We start from the raw sequence: 14,319 nt of genomic DNA, 5'->3' as shown, positions 1-14,319 counted from the left end.
TGTTACCACCTTTTGGGCAGTGGGAGCTGATCAGCATGGGGATGTTTGGGGGTGTTTATCATCCTCCAGCAGTGAAGCAGAGGGCTAGGCAGAACAGGCAGGGCACACAGCTGCTGTGGCTGCTGACGAAGTTCGGGAACGATCAGTTTGCCGCCTCTGTCAAAATAAACACAAGATCAGGTAATAAGGAGATAGGGGTGTCAATACCACATCCAGTACAACAGGGCAGGAGATGCATTTCCAATAAGGCTGTCCCCTGGCTCAGGCAGACACTAGGCAGGCATCAGTAAACAGGTTCCTCAACCACACTACACACAGCTTTGCTCTGGGATATGGCTGAAGAGCTGCTTATTCTATCCGCACTGTAGAGTCCTAGCTGGGAGATTTTATTTCTGAATTATAAAATGTTTTAGAATGACTTTTTTTCTCTCCATAAAATAATTATTTTAACCTCTCTGATAATTTTTTAAAGAAAGAGCAGGAGGATGACATCTGAGGATCCCGGTTCAGTCTGTCTGGAACCTCTGACACGCAGCTGAATTCTTTTCCCTGTTTCCAAATATCACAAGGCAGCAAGTATCCTATGCTAACCTAAGCAAACTCTTCTGTTTCAGATGCCTGTAAATAGATGTTAGCAATAAGAATAGGTAGTTTTTATAACACCAGTCTTGAATGATAGTTTTCAGGACTTTAACAGAAAAAAAATACAAAGTAAAATTAATTTCTCTCCCCTGCTCTCAGAAGCCAGAGCCTGTTCTTCTAGGGGGTTTCAGTACAGTCTGCAGGGAAGGTATGCTGCGATAGCTTTTAGTTGCTCTGTGGTCTCTGTTGCCATACACACAATACCACAGATATTCCCCTCCCTACTCTGCATGTCCCCACAGTGTTTCTCAGAGACCAGACTTCTGTCCATTTTCCACAATATCTCCACAGTGAAAGCCTTTGTCCAGCTGAAGATGGGCTCAAAGATCCCCTTTCTGCCCCTCCCGCTCCTCCACTTTGCATGAAGAGGCTGGGGAAGTAGCTGAGGCTCTCGCCTCCAATCCTCAATCCCAGCACATCTCAGATTTTGCCTAGTTCTCAGGGCAGCAAAAAAGAGCATGATTTCTAGCACAGAAAACCCCCCCACTTTCCTTTTTTAAAATGGTGATCTCTTTCTTTTTGTGGTCTCTCGTGAAAAGCAAAACCCTGATGAATATTACTGCCCCCCCTTTGCAGATCTGCTCTGATTTGGTGCATAGAGTTTTCTCCCCCAGACTCACAAACACTGCTGTGGTTCAGCTGGACACAGCTAAGGGTGGCGGGAATATGGGCAAGGGAGCGGATACTTCAGAAGTGACAAAATAACTGCTATGTATGCACACCCGTTGAAGCCTCATCTTCGCAGTTCACATCTCTTGACGCTGCGCCTGTGGCGATCCACCAAGTAGGCACACGTGCCAAGCAGTCTTGCACGTGGTCCAAACAGAGATTAACAGAGCACCAAATCCTGCACCAAGCAATGCCTGCCTGGCTCACACCCGCAGGTGTTAAAGGGGAAAGAGGCCTCTGGGAGATCTGGGACTTGACTGTCTCGACCTGATCTTCAACAAGGACTAATTGTCAGGCAGGAAAGACAGAAATACTTTCCCTATTGTGTCTAAGAACAGGACATCCTCAGGGGAGCAATTTTACCTATTTTTTTCTCACCACTGGCTTATCTAGATCATGTCTGTCAAGGTTGTGAAGCTCAGCAGCCTTGATAGTAAGGACTTCCAAAATACCATAGCCATCAGCAGAGATCTCAATTTAAAACTTGAAGAAGGAGAATCTAATAATTTTGCTTAACTGCCCAGTCAAGCAATTTACCTTGCAGGTGTCTCCTGGAGTGGATGCCACCTGCCCACTTGGCAGGTCAGAGCAGCTGCCCCCCAAGGCAGATGGTGGTGCAGAACGGATTATGGTCAAATTTGTGGCTTATACAAGTGGAAAGCTTCTAGATCTACAGAACTGGCCCAGATGACACTCCAGCTTGAAAGAATGAGAGACAATGGCTCTAGACACGAATGAGCGGGAATGTCTTGATCTCCTAGACTGGTTGCTTCCCTTTCCTACAACAAATGACTTATGGGGAGCCATTCCCATGAGAATCCATAGCAGGTATGTGGCATTTCTCAGGGAGGATGGCTGAGTGTTTGGCTGGGGAGAGAGGGTAAGGACAAAAGCGCCGATACATAAATGGTGCATTTATGAAAAGGTCACATCCACACTCTGCATCTGTAGTAGAGCAGTCAACCCCTCTGCTGACAAGCAGGCAAGGCAGGTCTAATCTGTCTGAGTTTTCACAGGCTTGCTCATCCTTTACAAAGTAAATGGTACCTCCAGACCAGTTAACTGGACTCTGAGCTTGGCCAATCATGGCTTTAGCCTACTGCAGACCCAGCATGGGTGAGTATGTAAAACGAGCCTGTTACTATTAACGCATTTCACAGAAACATGGGATAGAAGAGGGGCTGCTGCCCAAGCATAGGTGTCTACTATCACTTATGGGTTGTTAGGATATCTGAGATATTAATGAAAAGCGGGCACATATGGTACAGAGTTTGTGCCCTACAGAAGGGCCAGGTATGCTACCCATGGTCCCTATAGTGGCACCAGGTGTCTATGTTCAGGCAACTGACTCCTGTCCCCCCATCTGCTGCTGGGTGTGCAGGCATGGGATTGCTTTGCGCTCTTTGTACGGCTATCACTCAGAAATGACGAGATGATGTGGAAATGCTGTATGCAACTACTAGCAATGCAGACAGCAGATCAGTGCAGAAGCTGAAATAGCCGTGACTGCCTTTATAAAAGCTGTCAGTTTTATTTCCACTGGTAGAGTTGAGCTGAGGTCTATATTGGGGTCAGGGCTGAAAGCAGCCCTGAAATATCTTCCAAAGTAGGAGTAAATCATTCAGCATCCTGTATCCTGCCACACTTATAAGTCATTCCAGCAGGAGCTGGGTACTCCCAGATTGAATACCTTCGTTATTTTTGGACTTTTGGGCTAGGAATATGCCAAGGGCAGGCATTGGGATCAGAGGGCATGGCAGGTAGCAGAGGAGGTTATAGCTCCTCTGAAGTCTGTTCTTCATCAATCTCTACTTCTAAGAACGTATCACTGATCTCCGATACATTCTTGCTCTCATCAGTGGTAGTTTTCATAATCCCCCATCCTCCTGATGAACCCGTCTCACAAAAGCACTCCTAGTGCCTGCACTGCTTCTCCTCAGCAGCAGATGTATTCCTCTGGTAATGTTGGTACCAACCCCCGGACTGTGAGAGTCCGTGTATGTTGCACTTTGCTGGTTCCTGTTTTGAGGTGGTCTAAGTGTCCCATCAGTCTTTCTCTGCTGTACCCACACCATGGTAGTTCACGTGGAACAAATGCTGAAGGTGGATGCATGCAGCACTGCAGAGGTGGCAGGGCTGCTGAGTGAAAAGCTTGTCTGCAGGAGTGTGATCTCTTTCCATACACTGTAGGACAACTCCCACGCTAAAGAGAGTTTGGAGCTGGCAGAAGTAGGGGAGCAAGGGATTTGGCTTATTGTTACTGAGTGAAACCACGGGATTCTTCTGCCACTTTTCTCTGTCTGTATGCAGGCAAAGCTTCCACGTGGACTATAAGGACGCTTGAACAAGTATGAGATACAGACTGAAAGTGGGTGAGGATGAGAATCTACTTTTTGCGCAAAGGCTGGCATAGTAAGAGAGTTACTGGGACAATCATATATGCAGTCTTTGAGGAGATAATGGCATAAATAAGGAAACAGGTACAGATTATATGCCTTCCCCCCCCAAAAAAAGACAAGGTTACTCACACCCTGGAGCTGGCTTTCTGCTTACACCTCTACTCTGGGGTCTGTAAATCCACGCTTGCCTTCGTTAACCAGAGTTGGCCTCTCAGTTCTTGTGTGCCAGACCAATACCTAGAGCGAATCACGAAGAGTTTAGGGGCTCTGGATGCCATGGAAATGACAAGAGCAGTACATCCATTCGGTGGGACCCTTAGCCACTTGGGGCTCTCAGGTATTTGAAGCATCTGATTCAAAGGGCTTGAACCTGGGAGAGTCTTCACATGTGCATGAAATAGGGACAAGGAGGAGGGATCATTCTGGACTGTAACACCAGACACAACTCTTTGCCAGTCCTCCTGGATTTTGGAGAAGCAATCTGGGCACAAATTGTGTGTCTGAGGCTCTTTATTAACACAGAATGCATAGCACTAACTGTTCCTCAGCGCCCTCAGCTTTCCATCTGTGAAGAATTTGGCAGGCTCTGTCCATCTGTCCCAGCAGATTAGGCACTGACGTGTGTCAACACAGGGCAGGCACAGTGGAAGGTGGAGGAGCATGGCAGGAGGCTGCAAAAGTAGCCAGGACCCAGCAAGAAGAATGTGTTTTCAAGATCTCTTGTCCTACTCACCTTTGTGCAATTTGCTGCTTTGGGCTCCAGCCCATCCATAGTCACTAGATCCTTCAGCAGACTGGTTTCCTGGTAGCCTCCTTTAACTCCCTCCAGCTTGAAACTGGCCTGAGGCTTCTCCAAAATCAACTTGATGCTGATAGCAAATCCAGCCATGTCAATAGCAAAGGGCCGGTTAGGGTCAAAGACGGTTTTCCAGCCCACCACCTTCCCTGCTGGGCTCACTTTTGGGGATTCATATCGCAGGCCCCCAACAAAAGCCACTGGCCAGACCGACACCCTCCTTGTGTAGCGCATCTGTGTACCATAAAGAAACAGTGCTGTGAGAATTCAACACCACGTTGTTTGTCCCAGCCCACTAGTGTACCATCTTCTGCTTTCATTGGCACCTGTCCTCCCCCGCTGACTTCCCACGCAGTCACTCAGCTCTAGGCAGCACAAGCTCTTCTTCACCTGTGCTACTGCTTGAAGAGCTACCGCTTTCAAAGCCACACGGCTGTTTTAGCACGTTTGTCTCTGAAAACCAAACTCACTGCTTTTCTGTGCCACGTTTTTTCATCTCATCTGAACTTCTATCAATTCTGTAAAATTTTGTCATTTTTGTAAATGCCAAACACGCCCACTTCACCCTCATGCAAGTAATCTCCCTCCCCAGCTGATGCATCTTTGCCCTCATTTATTGCAAATTTGCACACCCTCCCCGCCACCCCGTTCTTCCATTCATGGCTACTGCCTAACAGAGTGGGGTTGTTTATTGAAATTGTCAGAAAGGATCTGGAAAGAAGTAAGAAAGGATAAGCTTAATAGAGGTCTAAAGAATTCTGAAAACTGGAAATGTGTTCTGATGCATAACTCTGTATTTCAAATGATGTAGTACAGTTTGGCTTAAAATGGTGACAAGGGAGTTTACTGAATTTTTGCACGTTTGCAATAAAGTTGGTATCTCACAAAAGCACCAGGGTGGGCAACCTTCTGTGACCCCAGGGGCACAGCCCTGTTGTGGTGGCTGGAACTCAAGAGTACAGAAGAGCAGCAGGGAGAAAAGGTGTATTAGAAAGTCAGTCAACCTTTCTAACATCCCCTGCCCACCACACCCCTACAACAGTGCAGATTTATGCTTTGCCAGAAGTTTGCCTTTGGTGCTTGTCTAAATGAGGTCAGCTCTCCCTGAGGAGAGGTATAAATTCGGGAGTACACACCCTCTGGTCCCTGGCAAAAGAGGCTCTAGCTGGTACAGTGGTGTGTGAGTGGCTTTTCACATCTGCAGCCATGGCAGATGTGCTCTTTGCTCTTTCAGCCCTTTAGAGCCATGGCTACTGGGTTTGCATAACTGTAGGTTTGCATCTGCTCTATTCCGAGCTCCTGCTGAGGGCAGGGCAGGTGAGGAGGACTCCAGGCAGCATGCCTGAGCCCTTGTCTCCCAGCTGATGCTAAAAATCCATGTTAGCCCTATCTTAGAGGTCTCTGCAAGTGTATCTGGCCTTAAAAGACTTTGCAGCTGTATCCTGCTTTTCTGTCCCATGTAATTTTGCTGCTCTTACCTCTTCAAAGAGCTCCAGGCTGTAGGTGTTATCATCATCGGCAAAATACACTACCCCTTCCGGTGGTGCAGTGTTGCTGAAGCTGTCTCTCAGCCAGTGCAGCCCTAGGTTCCTCTGTAGTGTTCCCCTTGGGGTGTGGGATGGGATCCAGGACAGCCCCAGCTTCAGACTCTTGGGCGTCTCCACATTGAGGTGGGTGAAGTTGAGCCCAGCCTTCTCTAGTAGGTTAGATACCAGGTTGGTCCTCCGGGGCGAGTCCTCCACCACCACCCAGTGCAGGTTCTGGACGTGTAGGAAGGTGTTGGCCAGACGGGTCAGCTCAGCTTTTTGCACTGGTCGGGTGTATGTAGGGGTGATAACGAAGATGGTCGGCAGAGTGTCTGACCATGGGGGAGGCCTGGAGTACACATAATTGTGGATAACTTTAGGCGCTGACCCTATGCTTTGTTGCTGGCGCATGCATGATGGGAAGCCTTCTTCTCTCAGTGCAGATGTACCATTGAGGAGAGATTTAGAGGTCACATTCTCATCTGTCTCTTCTGGGACAAAAGGAAGGAAGGAAGGAAGGAGAAGAAGAAAGATGTTAGAAAACTAACCCCTGCCTGGCTACCTCCTCTCCAGGGAGTGCTGAGGACACATCTGTCTGGAGTCAGTGCTCAGTACACTACCATCCTGTCCCCAAAGCCAGCCTAAGGCACATGTTTAACACTCTCTTAAGAACAGTTTGTGTGCCTGCTGTAGGCAAACCCTGAGCAGGCCTTCAGGCAAGTTTGCCTTCATGTAACCCACCCCATGAGAGAGCATCTCCTACGCAGGTTTGGGTTTGCACCAGCAATCATCACAACCACAAGCAGATGGACAGCAGAACTCTTGCACTTACTTCGTAGCAGGCTGAGGTAGTGGGTGGTTGGGTACTGGTGCCACAAGGTTAGGAGAAGAGCCCATGGCAAGGCAATCAGGAGCGTGGTAAGAAGGTTACGTCTCCTCAGCATGCTGCAGAGAGCTTCCAATGCCCAGGCATCTCTCTACCTTTCAGAGTAGAAAAAAGAGTAAGGCTTCCAAAATACCAGTCTCCACAAACATTAGGACAGGTAAGTCTAGAGACCAAACTAACAGACTTGAGTTTGGCTTTCTTGGAGGGAGGCATGATAAATGTTGGGCCCTGATCCAGCAAAGCGTTTGTCTAAGTATAAGTTTACAAGGAGCTCCATTAACGTTGCAGGCATGAACCATTATCCAGCTGCCCTGGCCAATTCCTGTGCTATTGAATTGAAGCTTTGATCTATTTATGTTGCTATAAAGAACCTCCTGCTGCTCCACGATGAACCCACTGTCCTTGACTTGTTCATGTTGCTGATTCTGAAGCCTGAAAGGGCTGCTACCTGCCCCCTCTCCAGGGCTGGTATTCATTCCCGAGCTTTGTGGTTAATTTGCTTCTTTCGTAGAATTTTTTTAAAACTGCGTGCAAGATTTGTGTTCCTGCATCACTTTCACTCCTGCAGTTTCAATTCACCCTCCTCATGCAGATGCATTGAGGCAATCGGGGATGCATGCTATCACCTACTAAGTTTTGCACAAAATCCCTGCCTGAGTCATTCCACAGCGCTGGTGATGCCTGCCGAAAGGTTAATTTATTCCACACCCCTTTCTACTCCTGGCTTGCAATGTTTGGCCACTGCAGCATCTAGTTTAAATCACGGACTTCAGATTACTTTAATTCCTTTCTCAGCATTTCAGTAATGCACATAATCATAAGATCTGAGGAACTGCAACAGTTAACATTTGTTTTCTGAACTCCTTCTACAAGGTGAGAGGAACTAAAAGAAAATAAAGGGGCATAAATGACTAAAGTATCAGGAGTAATTACAACAAGGGACGGCTTATCTGCAGATGGTCCAAGCTACAGGTCTGTGCTTGATTTTTCACAACTGTTGAGCGCCTTCAGCTCCCACTAATATGATTATGATCAATATGGTTAATGAGCAGTTAGTCTGTCTGGAAATCAGGTCCTTGGCTTCTCAAGGTAGCCATACCTTCAACAAAGTATCCACATTAACAACAAGTTTGGAAAATACAGATTGAAGTATTTGGACATCTATTGCAGACCATGTTCAGGGACATAACTCATCTCTGTGTAAAGTCATAGTGTGATGAGCAGTGAGTCCTGGCTCACCTGTTCGAAAGACCCTTAGCAGCCTTTGCGCAGTAAGTCCTAAAAGACTGAGATCCCAGAAATTACTTCTGGAAGTCCAACATGAAATGGGCTTGTCTAGTGCATACGCTGCCTTCTGTATGGCTCTGGCACAGTCAGGAACATTTTCCTCCAGCTTCTAGCTTCTGCTTTGATCCCTCTCTGGGTATGAAATCTCCCAATATTGTTATTACACACCAGCAACAAAAGCAGAGCTCCAGAAAGAGGGACCCACTTGCACTGCTGCAGAACAGCAGCTCACAGAAACACTGAAGGTTTACAGAGCAAAGCTACTTGTTACCATCTGAGGACTTTCTGCTATGATTCCAAGCAGGCTGCCTGATGTTTGATAGCTGGATTTTATTCCACTCTCCCTCCTGGTAACATCTGTTTCCTCTGGGATCACCATTCTGATGCCAAATACTTCTCCTGGTGGACTTCCTCGCTACCACAGAGATGCTCATTAGAAGGCTGAAGGGAGCATAAAGCTTTCATTAGCCTCCTGTAGAGAGATTTCTGTTGGGAAACAACAGTCACATGCTCTGGGAACTGGAGGGCTGATGAACAACACAGCCCCACCAGGCCCCTTGCCTCTCCTAGGCTGAAGGCAGTTTTAGGGAAGAGAGCGATGGCATCACACTGATACAAAGGATGGAAAGGAAGTTCAAATTGGTTGGCTTTGAATTCCTGCTCTGCCAGGGACTTCCTAGCTATACTGAAAGACAGTTGACTAAAACCAACTCCTGAAAGGAACATAGGCACATTTTGTGCAGAGGAAACTCCTTGCCCAGGGTTTGGATCCAGCAGCATCTAATCTGTCCGAAGATGAAGGATTGCCTTGCTTCAGCCTTAGAGAACTGTATGAAAAGAAACATGATGACTGGTCTGAAAGAGCTCTGCTTTGCAGTGACAGCGGCAACGTAGTACTCCTGTAAGATATCATATCAGGGGATGCTATCCTAAATTCATCCTCTGGGACCTTCTTAGGACCTGTCTTAAAATCTGACATTTTACCTTGGTGCCATGAAAATAAAAGGATTGTGCTATCAAAGGGCTCATTAGTGCCCTAATGCCAATAACTAACAAACCCATTTCAGCCAAATCTAACAGAAGTCTAGCATGTCTCAGCAAGTCTTCTGCCAGGCAAGTAGATATGCACAAGCTCTATTAAGCAAAGTGCTGCAACATGAGCTTATTCCTTGATAGACACCAATGGTACCACACTGGAGCAATCCCTCGAGAGAACCTATCTCCACTGCTCCCCAAACCAGTCGTTCATGGTGATAATCTCTAATGCTTCTTACCTCCTCATTCAGGAAACACCATGATGCTTGTTCCTCTATTTTCAAGCTATGGAAAAGTGATGAAGAAGTGGGCCAGGGACACACAGGAGTGTTTTGGTGATGCCAGCAGGAACCTTGTCTAGCAAACATGCTGGTTCTGCATAACTTCATTCTGATGGCTCGGTCTACGGCAGGTACGAGTCTCCTTCAAGCTTTAGCACCGAAGGTGTAGGTGTTTGGTAAGCCACAGATCTAGGCTGGACACAGGGCAGGATGGTGTTACCCTCCAGGAAATCCCTTCTCAGCGTAGCAGCACAGAGCAAAACTTCCTATCACTTGGGACGGTGGGAACAGAGAGAGCCACCAAAGAAATCCAAGGGGGGCTCTGCAGCAGACACCGAGGTCCACCCAGGCCCTGGCTCAGGGTCATCACAGCTCCTTGGTTCCTCTACTATGCTTGCAATTACAAATGGACCTGCACTAGAGTCAGGCAGTCAGTGTTTTTTCCCTTTAATAAAAGGCTTTAATTATACAGGCACAGTTTCTGTGCGGCAGGCCTGCCTCTGCTGCAAACTCAGGTCACTTCTGGAGGGAAGGAGAGGAGGAGGAGGCGGCAGTGGCAGCTGTGTTACCAAGAGAGCACAGAGGAGAGTGATCAGAGTTAGAAGAGCTTTAACAAATTCCCTTTCCAGTTCTTTCTCCTCCTCCTCGCAGCCAGCCCTGCTCATGCTTCCCGAACACTGCCAACAAGTGGAGATGCTGTCTGTGTGTGCACCTCCCCTGGTGCTCTTCACTCATTTATTTCTGTATGCACCTTCTCTCTATTGCTTTTCCAAAGCATGCAATGCTGAAGAAATTAAACCCCGGCATAAAGCACCACATCACTTGTGAATCTCACAGAGGAACTGACTTCAAACCTGTTTTCAGAAAATCTGCCTTGGAATACTTTATTTTCTGTTTAAAAAGTTACCTTCTCTCCCCCACCGCTGCCCCCTACATCCACCATGCTTGTGCTCTTCTCTGTTCCTTTACATCTGTCACCTGCCTTTTCTCAGTCCTTAAGAGCCTCTCTTCTTCCCTGTTTCCAGGACTAGAGGAATCCCTATGTCTATTAATAATCCTAGCCTTTGTCTTCTCTCCTGCACACAAAGGCCCTTCGCATTTTCTTAACGTCCACACTGCATGGAATATTTCCCGCTAAGTGGTCCCTTAAAGAACCAGCCCATCCTTTTGAAAACACAGCATCAAACCCAGTCACATGTCAACACCTCTGAGTAGCCTGCTGATGGCCCCAGTGGGGTTTACAGAGGTTTACTGCACATACTTTTACCTACTTTTTATAATTAAAACCAAAGTCCCCTAAGTGGTTCAGATTAATTGCATGCCTGGCTGGCAGGCATTACTGTGTGTATTCTTGGCACAACCAGCTACCTTCCTTCCGCCTTTAAACCCATCCAGAGTAGATCCTACTAAATGAGATTCAAGATCAGAAGTAAATTTTGTGATCATCTAAACTCATCTCCAGCTATCATCCCGTAATTCCTGGGTTTAAGCTGTAGAGGGCAGGGACTGTCTCTTAATGTGCTTGTATAGTCCAGCACTGATCCCAGCAGGAGCCTTTGGATGCAATTGCAATACAAATATTATTGATTGTACTCTCTTGCTCCCTCTTCTCCTCCCTTGCTATTTCCTCTGTCCTGCCTATTCCCCTTTCTCTTCCCTTTTCTTTTTTCCTAGTGTCTCCTACAGCCCTTGTTTATGTTACACACCCTTAACAACATTAGCTGGATGTTTGATGGATGCCTTCAATATGCTGCCTGTAGCCTTCTTGAACTGTTTTCCAATTATACATCCCTGTTCTTAATTTCATCCATCAATCTTCTGTTCTCCATTAAAAAATAAACAAACACACACACAGAGCACAAAGCTGAGCATGATAGGGACAAAATGTTTCTTGTGCTACTCTCACTCCATGCTGCTTTGTCAGACTTCTCATTTCTCAGGATATAACACCATCCAGTCTCCATTTAAGCTCATGTGCTCATGCAGGGGGCAGTAATCTGAAAGAATTCAGGATGAGAGAGGCACATGGAGAGAACAGCCCAGCCCCAGCCTGGACACCCCAGATTGATGCTGAAGACAAGGAAGATGTAGCTGAGGCTCAGAGCATCACATGTGACCGATCCCGTCATCTGCTGTTGACTAATTACCAACTGGGTACAATTTGTTACAGGCAAAGCAGCTCAGATGGTGGGAGAGAAGGATTCCCTGGCTGGAGAACAACCCAGGCAGTCTCACTGTTCAGATACAACTTTAAGAAGTCACATACGTGAGTCTCTCCTGAGTTGCAGAGTAGTTTGAAAGGACATGCTGGGTCAGTGGTAGAGAAAGGTGCAAGTTAGGCAGAGGCCCATCTGACTGGGGATTATAAGGCTGACATGTGAGTTCAGGGACCTGCATTCTTCCTATAGCCCTGTTGAAAGGCTGCTCAATTTGTGTCCTCTTTGATAACTCAGAAACGGTTAGGATCACACAGGCTTTGGTAGTTCTGTTCTGAGGTTTCAGTTCTGCCCTCCACCTGCCTAATTCAGCATGAGAACCACAGCTTTCAAGCTGCAATAAAGAAGATTTTACAGCTTCTGATTCAGGGCAGCCTGCCTGTCTGAGCCAGGCTTACAAGTCCCTGAATGTTGGACCAACCCCAGCCCCAGAACTGTATGTCTGTAGTGTGAGACACAGACTCCAAAGATCATTAGCTTCCCAGAGGGACAAACTTCACTGTTCAGACTGTCTCCTGGAAACATCCTGACATCCAGTGTAGGGATTTTCTAGACAAACACCCATAGTAAACTAGTTTCAGCTAATGGGGCCAAAAGCTTCAAGAAACACCCCTAATCTTGGTTTGTACCATGTTTGCAAGCCTACCATTCTGTGCGTACCCTGGGAGGAGAGAGGGGTGTAAGGGGCAGAACCAGAGAAGAGCTGCCAGCAGGTGCAGATGACTCTTAATTTCATGCACTGAAAGTGTCAGCAGGGGTTTTGCTTTGTTTTGCCTGCATTTTTCTGCCTCTTTCCATCAGCACCTTGAGGAAGTCCATGCAGATTTTATGAATTCCCTAACTCCCGGTGTGGGAGATGTGATGCTGAAGGCAGAGCAGGGAGCTTTCAATTATTGATGAGAGCGACCTCTCTTTAAACAAGGAATGCATAATTCATGGCAGCGCCGGTATTTGTGGTGATCAGCAACCACTCGCTCTCTGCTTTGCTGAAATCCACAGGAAGCTGCTGTCCCCTCTGCTCCCATTCTCTCAGGCCCATCATCAGAGCCTTCAGCCGAAACTTCAATAGTTTAAAATTGAGACACGCCAAGATGCAGCAGCGCTTCCCCTCACTGGGCAGTCTCCTACCTGTTCGAGATGTGCACAATCAAGTGGGAGGATGGATTCAAGTAACCACAGAAGTGGGTGGAATGGGTTATTGCTCTGGGATAAGCCGGGGTAATTACTGTGCAAACACTGCCACAACAGGACATTTTTCAGCAGCAGGATTCCTCTGACCCTAAGACAGGTCTGCAGAAATGGCATTGATGTAGGACAGAAAGGACAGACTAGATCTAAAGAACAGCACTGGAGGGTTCATGTCCAGCTGTATTTCTTGTGGGAGTGGGAAACAGAAGGGGAAAAGGGAGATTTGGTTTTCTGCTCAGTAAGTACCAATTTATGTCCAAACTCTGCTGGAACTCGGTCGCTGAAAAGCAAAGGAAAAAAAGAAGGAAGAATTTTTTTTTTTTTTTTTTGGGAAGAAAAATTTTAAGATGGGAAGCGAAAGGGAAAGGTCTTTCCTAGACCCACAAAAGCAAAGGAAAAAAAGAAGGAAGAATTTTTTTTTTTTTTTTTTAGGAATGAAAATTTTAATGATGGAATGCGAAGGGAAAGGCTCTTTCCTAGACCCACATCTGCTATCTTGACTTCACAGTAGTGTAGGCAATGCAGGTCACTGTGGTCAGCTCCGGAGGTGGAATGGCGCTGCTCTTCTGCTGGAGGTTTTAATTGTCCCTCTACTGCAGGCCCTGTGAACGGCCCCGGGCAAGCGATGCCTTCCATGCGAATGAGGTGAGCACTTCCCCACCCCTCATGGGGACAGAGGGCAAGGCAAAATGAACAGAACTCCCCGGAGGGACAAAACCGTGAACTACAAATAGTAAAACAACACGGGCAAAGATGGCCAGGTCCCTACCCAGGTCAGGAAGAGCAGACCTATCAGCAGCTGTGGGGTTTCAAGGCTCAGCCCCATCTACACTCTGTGTCATTCAGTGCAGAGACTCCTGCAGGGACAACTTCCCTGAGGAAGTGAGTCATTCCCAGTGAAACAGCCACCCTTCCCAAGCCCCCGCGCTTCTTCCTCAGATGTAAAGGCTTCTTCCTCTCTCTGCCAGCTCTGATCCCTTCACCATATGGGACTGCAGTTATCAGTTACTTTAGCCCAGAAACCAGGCTCATCCTTGGGGAACACACTGTGCACCCCTCCATCCTTCCACCACCTGCATGAACCCAAGTCAAGCATCTTCCTCCAATCTTGGTGTGTAAACAGCTCCACATGGCACCTTTCCTCAGATCATCCTTATTCCAGAGATGTGGCTCATGCCCGAGCACCACGGATTCAGGGGGGATGATGTTTTATACAGGGCTTTGTGCCCAAGCAAAAAAAAAAAAAGAAAAAAAAAGGAAAAGAAAAAAAGAAACGTTGACGAAGCTAATTAAATCTGCTGGCTAGGTCCCACGGGAGCCAGCACTGTTGAGACAGCGCGTGGGTCAGCCTGATATCCCCAGGTAGTTCAAAGGTATCCGGGGCACATCTGGCA

The 14,319-nt window shown here is 47.2% G+C and overlaps 1 protein-coding gene across 1 annotated transcript; it reads right to left on the bottom strand.

Annotated features, from left to right (window-relative positions):
• Positions 1–3,860: 3,860 nt before the first annotated feature.
• LOC104497161 (galactosylgalactosylxylosylprotein 3-beta-glucuronosyltransferase 1-like) lies at positions 3,861–6,976 on the bottom strand. Its single transcript, XM_010140375.1, has 4 exons — positions 6,865–6,976; positions 5,985–6,523; positions 4,444–4,740; positions 3,861–3,947 (listed from the first exon to the last, which is right to left on the bottom strand). Exons 1-4 carry the CDS (start codon positions 6,974–6,976, stop codon positions 3,861–3,863), a joined length of 1,035 nt encoding a protein of 344 aa, XP_010138677.1.
• Between the last annotated feature and the right edge of the window lie 7,343 nt (positions 6,977–14,319).

The sequence above is a fragment of the Buceros rhinoceros genome, unplaced genomic scaffold (assembly GCF_000710305.1).
Source record: "Buceros rhinoceros silvestris isolate BGI_N320 unplaced genomic scaffold, ASM71030v1 scaffold25517, whole genome shotgun sequence".
Lineage (NCBI taxonomy): Eukaryota > Metazoa > Chordata > Aves > Bucerotiformes > Bucerotidae > Buceros > Buceros rhinoceros.
Note: the sequence above shows the minus strand (reverse complement) of the source record. Positions and strands in the feature narration are given on the sequence as shown.

Coding starts and splice junctions, on each gene's coding strand:
- LOC104497161 (XM_010140375.1), bottom strand. CDS start 6,976: ATGCTGAGGAGACGTAACCTTCTTACCACGCTCCTGATTGCCTTGCCA. Junction 6,524..6,864: donor CTACCTCAGCCTGCTACGAA/GTAAGTGCAAGA, acceptor CTTTTGTCCCAG/AAGAGACAGATGAGAATGTG. Junction 4,741..5,984: donor GCCTGGAGCTCTTTGAAGAG/GTAAGAGCAGCA, acceptor TATGGTACACAG/ATGCGCTACACAAGGAGGGT.